The 9,361-nt window shown below is 40.4% G+C and overlaps 1 protein-coding gene across 1 annotated transcript in view; it reads right to left on the bottom strand.

The window, feature by feature from the left end:
- LOC308308949 (serine/threonine-protein kinase WNK1-like) overlaps positions 1-9,361 on the bottom strand; it is a 183,644-nt gene that overhangs the window by 117,181 nt on the left and 57,102 nt on the right. Inside the window, 3 exon segments of the mRNA XM_080754405.1 lie at positions 1,223-1,388; positions 1,390-1,444; positions 8,587-8,759. Coding sequence (XP_080610531.1) covers positions 1,223-1,388; positions 1,390-1,444; positions 8,587-8,759 — 394 coding nt within the window.

Raw genomic sequence — 9,361 nt, 5'->3', positions numbered from 1 at the left:
AGCCATGACGCGCCTGAACACTTTCCTTTGTGTCATGAACAGGGACAGGATGAAGTTAGCTTGAAGTTAGCTATTGGCTACCAAGCATTTTAGAAGCCTATTTTCGGCGATTTAGCCATGATTAAACCTTGCACACCTCATGGATATGCATGGAACAGAGAAAATTAGCTCTAAAGATCCTGGATTGCATTGGAGTGGATGGTAAATATCGGTGGCGCGACGCTCTCGCGGGCCGTGTAAACAGATGACGGCCGGCGGTCCGGCTCGAAGAAAAAAATGTTTTTTTTTTTTTTTTTTTTTTTTTACAAAATGTTTTTTTTTTTTTTTAAAAGCCGAACTAGTTCGGGATAGGCACGCAGGACGTTAATTGGCACAATAAGAGTTAAGACCTGAGGCAGATTCTACAAATGCCTTCTAAATCAGTAGTTCTCAAACTTTCAAGATCTTTCAGAAATGTCCAAAAATAGCATTTGTACAAGCTGGCAGCGTGGCATGAACAGTGACGCGCTGTGAGCTTGTACATATGTTATTTCTTTGACTCTCAGAGTTAAATTAACTGTGAGGGTTTTTACAGTGTGCTGCTTATTCACTATAAACCGGTAGATCAACATTCGTGGGTTGGTTAGCGTGGGCAGAGGCAAACGCTGAGGTGATGTGTGCAGTGTGTGTGTGTGTGTGTGTGTGTCAGTGTTGATTTTGTCGACTAAAACTATGACGAAAAATGTTTGTCGACTGCGTTTTCTTCACTGACGAAAACTAAATAAAAACTAAATAAAAAGTAAGCTGTGCTGACTAAAACTAAGACGAAATATATATATTGACAATTGACAAAATAAAAACTAGACTAAAACGTTAGGGAGGGACTAGTGGAGAAGAGAGTCATTTTATGTTTGGTTGCTCTCAGGTGTTGCGTGCTGAAAATAGCCGATCTACAAGCTCACAAGCTTGTAGATCGGCTATTTTCAGCACTCAACCAAGTGTAAAATCAGCCATTACAATGTCATCAAGGCCTGCCAAATCCATTTTAGTTGACTAAATCAACTGTAGATTTAGTTGCCTAAAATCTTATGATATTTAGTCGACTAAAATTAGACTAAAACTAATACTTTTCAGGTGACTAAATTAAGACTAAAACTAAAAGACATGTTATTCAAAAGACTATGACTAAAACTAAATCAAAATTTGCTGTATAAAAACAACACTGGTGTGTGTGTGTGTGTACCTATGACACTCTTGGCGAAGGAGGACCTCTTGAGCGTGGCCAGGCCCAGGTCTCCGATCTTCACGGAGCCAGTGGGTCCCGTGATGAAGATGTTGTCGCACTTCAGGTCCCGGTGGATGATGGGCGGGGCTCGGGTGTGCAGGAAGTGCAGGCCTTTGAGGATCTGCCCGGCACCACGACCGCAGCACCTTGATCTTCATCACCTTGAAACGCTTCAGGTAGCTGAGAGAGAGAGAGAGAGAGAGAGAGAGAGAGAGAGAGAGAGAGAGAGAGAGAGAGAGAGAGAGAGAGAGAGAGAGACTGGGTCACAGTGGCATCCTAAAAACTTTAGACCAGTGGTTCAAAACCTGTTCAGGCCGCGACCCCCAAAAGAATCATATTTTAACTGGGGACCCCCCACCCTGCACAAGCACTTGGAATTGTAGGAGTTGGTATTACATTTAGTCTGACGCAATCTATTCCTTTGTGAAAATAGCCGATCTACATGTACATCGGCTATTTTCACAATTTTCTGTCTCTAATATTTTACCGATGTTTGACCAGAGGTATTAAAAAGGTCTTTAAAGTCCTTAAATTGTCAATTAAGAAATGTGCAGATACCCTGTATACACTTATACTGTATGTTGGTCAGTTTACTGTTGAGTGAGAACACAATGTTAACATTTCACTAAACATCTGGGGACGCCCCAAAATAATTTGGGGAACCCTCTGACCCACAGGTTGAGAACCACTGCTTTAGACAACAAAGAGTGCACCAGATTGTGACAGAAAATAAACAGAGTTGAGAGTGGACAGATTGACAGATAATCAGAGAGGCAGGTAGACAGACACACAGAACGATAACCTTCGATTACAGATAAAAAAAAAACAATATTTGTTTGTTTGTTTTTTAAACCCGATTTAGATATGCCAATTATTTCCCCCATTGCTTGCCACTGATGATGTACCCTAATGCCTCACCTGCCAGTGAGGAGGCCCCACCGGGAGGACGTACAACGCCTCCATCTCCCATTCAACATCCCCCACTGACGGGTACCGCCCCAGCCTGTAGGTGTACGTGCAGTAAATCACCATCCCCACCTTGCTTCCATTCCCCGAACATGAGATTAAAGAATGGAGGTCCGCACACAGCTCAATGCTCCACAGTGTTTATTTAAAACATAAAGTTAGACGACGTTTCGGCCATCAGCTGGCCTTCATCAGGTGAAAATCATTAGTCATTGTCTTCCTTTTATAGGATAGAGTCACATGACATATCACATGACCATACTATTTTCAGTATACCATATAGTGAATACAAAGTTACATAGAAAAGGTACCACCACATAATATTTTTAGGATGTTTTTAGAACAGTGTTTTACAATTTTTTTAAATATTTTTTAAGTTACAAGTTTTACAATTTTTTAAAACAGTTTTTTTAAAGTTAAAATCAATTGTGTACTTCAGGTCAGGGTGACAGTCCATACTGATGGCCGAAACGCCGAAACGTCGTCTAACTTTATGTTTTAAATAAACACTGTGGAGCATTGAGCTGTGTGCGGACCTCCATTCTTTAATCTCATGTCAACCTGAGCCCAGCACCAGCACTTGGAAAGGATGTGCGCATCATCTTGTTCTTTTAACTATTCCCCGAACATGGCCATTTGTGTTTGTATACATAGGTCAGGGGTTTTCAAAGTGGGTGAGGGGGCACCCTGGGGTGCCGTGACAGCAGTCCAGGGGTGCCGCAAGATCATTTGATAATATTTGGAATTTATTTGGACAATTGAAAAAATATTTTGTATAATTTTAATCTTGAAAAAGGTTTAAAAAAAAAAGTTATTTTCAGTCAGTTCTAACCAAAATGGCTATTATCTCAACGTTTTCCTAGCAACATAATCACCAAAATATTGTCACTGTCGGGCAGAAACCTTGTATCTCCAAGTTTCAAATGTGTACGCCTTTTGCCCTGCTTCATCATACAAGACCGTCGCACAAAACTAGTGAAAACAGCCGATCTACAAGCACACAACGCCTCGCGATGCGAGGCGTTGTGTGCTTGTAGATCTGCTGTTTTCACTAGTTTAGTTCATTTTATAGATGATAAATACAAAACGAACGGTTTTGGACATACAAGGTTTCCACCCGACTACGACAATAAGCTATAAATATAAGGTGCTGGGAGTGAAAATTATAATGTAGGGGTGCCTCAGATTAAAAAAAATATTTATGGGTTGCCAAGTCAAAAAAGTTTGGGAACCCCTGACCAGTGTTGGGCAATATTACTTAGGAGAGTAATCGTTACATATTACTTATTACTCCTTGGAAAAAGTAATAATATTATATTACTTATTACTTGGAATCAAGAGTAATATATAATATATTAAGTTATATTACTTTTTTTTTTTTACCCCGCAAAAGAAAAGAGATGTAGGGTACAATGACACAATCTGTTTAGCCAGCTCCTTTTAGAACAGAATCCAATTTATTGGAAGAATAAGTCTCCAATCAGCCAAACAAGCTTTAATTGACAGCTGTGATCAGTGCATTTACCAGACATTTAAAACTGTCAGTAATTTTGATCCTAGGCTCTGTATGGTCTTTAACTCAGAATAAAGGATATAGGCCTAATCAGAAAGCAGCCTACTTTATTAGGAGTAAGTTGAAAAACAATCCAGCACCACGGAGATGAAGAGAAACTACTTCTCCCTGTGTGTCGTCGTGTGTAAATGAGAAGAGGAGGGGCTCACCGACCGTCTCTCTCTCTCTCTCTATCTCTCTCTCTCTCTCTCCCTCTTCTGTGTGTGTGTGTGTCTCTCTCTCTCTCTCTCTTCTGTGTGTGTGTGTGTGTGTGTGTGTGTGTGTGTGTGTGTGTGTGTGTGTGTGTGTGTGTGTGTGTGTGTTGCGACGCAATCTACGACTCGCTGCGCAACTCTGTGTCAAGTTGACCTAGGCTCTCAGAGAACATCAAAAGAAGTTAACGACCGTCAATTAAGCAGCTGCATGCGCTGCTCTGAGTGCTCTCCACTCCGGCCAGAGAGGCACGAGTAACGTTGTAACGAGGTGTTTTTTTTGGCGGAGTAAAGCGTTATATATTACCGTTTTTGACAGAGTAATACCTTACACTACTCGTTACTGGATAAAGTAATAATATTACAGTAATATATTATTAGTAATTCGTTACTGCCCAACACTGCCCCTGACATAGGTGCCCGGCCTGCCAGATGCACCACGGTGGATTTGAACCCCAAGAAGTTTCCCACTTTGATCCCGGGTTCCCCCAGAGTTAGTGTCAAAGTGTCCTTGAGCAAGACACTGAACAACGAATTGCTCCCGATGAGCAGGTTGGTGCCTTGCATGGTTTCCTCCACCATCGATGGGTGAATGTGATGCATAATCATTGTAAAGCGCCTTGGATAGAAGGCAAAATTAATAAATAATAAACATTAGCTTATCCACTCAACATTATGTTGAGTGGATTGAATGGCACTTATATTTCCCATCTCATCTTTTTCTTCTGTGTGAGTGCGTGCGTGTGTGCGTGCGTGCGTGCGTGCGTGTCTGCCTACATGGAAAATATAATCTTGTCTTAAGGGTGTGTGGAGTGGGGACAAAGATGTCTGGAAGAAGGACACAAGTACACCCTAACGCAGGGGTTTTCAAAGTGGGTGACGGGGCACCCTGGGGTGCCGCGATGGCAGTCCAGGGGTGCCGCGAGATCATTTGATAATATTTGGAATTTATTTGGACAAAATATAATTTAGTATAATTTTAAACTTGAAGTACAAAGTTATTTTCAGTCAGTTCTAACCAAAATGGCTATTATCTCAACGGTTTCCTCGCAACATAATCACTAAAATATCGTCACTGTCGGGCAGAAACCTTGTATCTCCAAGTTTCAAATGTGTACGTCTTTTGCCCTGCTTCATCATACCAGACCGTCGCACAAAACGAGTGAAAACAGCCGATCTACAAGCACACAACGCCTCGCATCTGTGTGCTTGTAGATCTGCTGTTTTCACTAGTTGCATAGATGCTAAAACTACATTTTATAGATGATAAATACAAAACTAACGGTTTTGGACATACAAGGTTTCCACCCGACAAAGACGATATGCTATAAATATAAGGTGCTGGGAGTGAAAATTATAATGTAGGGGTGCCTCGGATTAAAACAAATATTTATAGGGTGCCCTGAGATTAGGGCTGTCACGATGTGACATTTTACATGACGATTAATTGTCACTCAAATAATTGGCGATTAACGATTTAATTGTGTTTTTGACGTTGATAATTACATTTCTGTTTGGCTTTTAGGCTTTGAAGTTGCACATGGCAGATATGACACATAACCTAAATATACAAAAAGATTACTGACATATTTGACAACTTTATACTTAAAAAACAACATTGATAGTGGAAATAGCCAATCTACAAGCTCACAGCAGCTTGTAGATCTGCTATTTCCACTATTTTTTACTTTTGTTTTAAATATATGAACATTTTTCAACATGGAAACGATTATGACGATTATGAAAAATAATCACGATTATGTCAAAAAAATCACGATTAGACGATTATGTAATAATTGTGACAGCCCTACCTGAGATAAAAAAGTGTGGGAACCCCTGCCCTAAAGGAATAAGATCTGCCAAAGGAAGCTACTCTGCAGTTAACGACATCATCAGTGTGGAATGGCCCGCAGGAAATGACCAACTGCACGGGGAAAAAATCCCATTCATCTGCTGACCCTCAACCAGAATGAAGTCTATTGCAGGTTTGAGAGACAAAAGCCTAAAATACCCCTCAAACACACTTCCAGTACCCTTTGATCTTCACAATGTTTTCAAACTGGTCTCTGCACCTTGTCTTTTATGTTCTGTGTAGTCACAATTATTACATAATCGTCTAATCGTGATTATTTGACATTATCGCAATTATTTTGTCATAATCGTCATAATCGTGAATGTTGAAAAATGTCCGAAATAGTGGAAATAGCAGATCTATAAGCTGCGTTGTGAGCTTGTAGATCGGCTATTTCCACTATCAAAGTTATTTTTCAAGTAGTATGTTGTCAAATGTGTCAGTAATTTCTTTGTATATTTAGGTTATGTGTCATATCTACCATGTACAACTTCAAAGCCTAAAAGCCAAACAGAAATGTAATTATCAACGACAAAAACACAATTAAATCGTTAATCGCCAATTATTTGAGTGACAAATAATCGTCATGTAAAATGTCATATCGTGACAGCCCTAGTTCTGTGATCAGTTCTCATCTCTTACCCCCCGGCTCCACCGAGCGCGTCCAGCGTTGCGTCAACGTCAACGTTGGGAACGCTCCCGTTTTAATCAATGAAGGGTGCTCCACTGCCGACGTCAACGTCCGCGTCGGACGCTCCCTTGACGGCGTCCAAATTCAAAAATCGCCCCGGTTCAATTTTTTGACGGCGTCCACAACGTCCAGTCATGTATAAAATATGAATAAATGCATTGTATATTTAAATGTAGGCTACATACGTGCTTTTCTGCTGTTGGCTATCCATTCACGTCATTCACAAGGGTGACTAGATGTCCCAGAAATCCTAGCATATTTTTTTATGTAATTACAGCGGTCTTCTTTGATAAAATTATACAACATAGGCTTTAATCATGACAAAACAAAGTGGTCCGTGGTGCATTGCTGCTCTCTGCTGTGAACATAGTGTGCTCTATACGTTCACATTCAGGTCACAAATAGTTTTATTCCTGTTTGAAAGTGATTTTCATGTAGTTTTGGAAATGGGCTATATTGGCCATAGACTGAATACACAGCCGCTGCGCTGCGGTGGAGCCGGTCGGACGTCAATGTGACGGCGTCAATGAAGCCGCCACGACGCAGAGCAACGCGACGCCGCCGGTGGAGCCCTGGGGTCACTCTTCCCTCTACCTCTCCTATGTTTCAGTCTTACTGACGTTGCTGCTTCGTCACCTGACTATCCCCTCAAGCGTTATAGTGCCACCTAGGGCTGTTACAATTATTACATAATCGTCTAATCGTGATTTTTTTTGAAATAATCGTGATTATTTTTCATAATCGTCATAATCTTTCCATGTTGAAAAATGTTCATATATTTAAAAAAAAAAGTCAAAAATAGTGGAAATAGCAGATCTACAAGCTCGCGACGCGTTGTGAGCTTGTAGATCGGCTATTTCCACTATCAATGGTCTTTTTTAAGTATAAAGTTGTCAAATATGTCAGTAATACTTAGGTTATGTATCATATCTACCATGTGTAACTTCAAAGCCTAAAGGCCAAACAGAAATGTAATTGTCAACGACAAAAACACAATTAAATCGTTAATCGCCAATTATTTGAGTGATAAATAATCGTCATGTAAAATGTCATATCGTGAGAGCCCTAGTGCCACCATCTACCACGGTCATGATCACGGTCACCCACAATGGGACGACAGGAACGTGTCACTCCCATTGTTCAGTAACAGGGTGTCTCTGTGTCTCTCCAGATCTTTTGTAAACAGAAAAAACTAATTTCTGGTCAGGATTCCAACCAAGGGAGAGATGAGAACCCATACAGGATACTTGAATAAAATAATACTGAACTTGTGGAGTGAAATTGTATAATGTTTAAGCTGATCGATTGGATGAAATTGGTGACCCACCAAATGTATTTTCTATTTACTAAAGAGCTGGATGAGAACACCGATTCTATAACAATATGTACTGACAATACTATCAGAATATAGAGCTTTAACATTTTAAAGGGATCCCTGGCTAATACAACAAATATATCTTAATACATTATAATTGTCCTCTATAACTACAATGTAAAATTAAAAACACCTTAAATATTTTATTTCTTCTAGAAATAGCTAATCTTTCACTCAATAGGGGAAATGCCCGTTGCAAGTTGATGATGTCATAAATGTCATGTGTGATCTATCCCTATGGAATTTATGGCATGCATGTGCAAATAAAAACAAACGTAATACTTCCTATGGTTAATATGAGCATATTTCAAATGTGTTTGTTTTCTGTTTTCGCACATGCATGCCATAAATTCCATAGGGACATCATCAACTTGCGACAGGCATTTCCCCTATTGAGTGAAAGATTAGCTATTTCTAGAAGAAATAAAATATTTAAGGTGTTTTTAATTTTACATTGTAGTTATAGAGGACAATTATAATGTATTAAGGCATATTTGTCGTATTAGCCAGGGATCCCTTTAACATTATAAGGTATTAGTTTAGTTTGTTTTAACAATAAAATATAACTTTCAGTATGGATGAATGAATGAAAGACAGGGAAGGTAGGAAATAAAACTGTGTGTGTGTGTGCGTGTGCACGCGCGCGCGCGCGCGTGTGTGTGTGTCTCTCTCACGTCTTGAGTGTTCCTGAGGTCATCAGTTCGGTCACCAGGACGATGCATTTCTTCCCTTTCGACGGTAGCTCCCAGGAGTCGTAGAAACGCACGATGTTTGGATGCTGCAGGCCTTTCAGCATGCCCGCCTCCTCCTTGAAGCGCTGCCGCTCCGACTTAGACAGCTTACGATCCTACAGGAGAGGAGAGGAGAGGAGAGGAGAGGAGAGGAGAGGGTCAAAATTAGTTTATTGGCAATAGACCGTTTGTCAGCCTTCTGATTGGTCCCTGAGACTCCCTGACTGGCCAACCAGAAAAAAACATTCACTTTTTGCTATCGGGGGTGGAGTTTGTGCAGTGGAGAATGTTGCTTCAGCCTTTCAAAAACTGTCCGCAGTGCGCGACACGGAGATCGGCCGGTACGGTGATAGCGACGGCAAGCGTCAAGCGATCTCGCTCATCATAACGAATAAGCTTCAACAAACTAGTTCACATGTACCTTATCAATGGTCTAAGAGTCACGATTGGGTACATATAATTTAAATGGGCAGAATTACGAAAAGCCAGCCTATTATGTGAGGAGAAACATTCTCTCTGTCCTCTTCCTAGTACCCAAGATGCAATGCGCTTCTCTTTCTATCTCTGATCCAGAGGATTAAACTAATTAAAACATTTATTTTTCGGGGGAAAACTACTGTTTTGCTATGTAATTACTGTACCTTTTTCTTCCCTTTTTATTAATATCACGTAGATGTGTTTTTTGTGGTACTTTATATAGCTGTAATGAGGCTATGAA

This window comes from Nannobrachium achirus (assembly GCF_963921795.1).
Source record: "Nannobrachium achirus genome assembly, chromosome: 23".
Classification (NCBI taxonomy): domain Eukaryota; kingdom Metazoa; phylum Chordata; class Actinopteri; order Myctophiformes; family Myctophidae; genus Nannobrachium; species Nannobrachium achirus.
The sequence above is the reverse complement of the archived record's forward strand: the minus strand, read 5'-3'. Positions and strand labels throughout refer to the sequence as shown.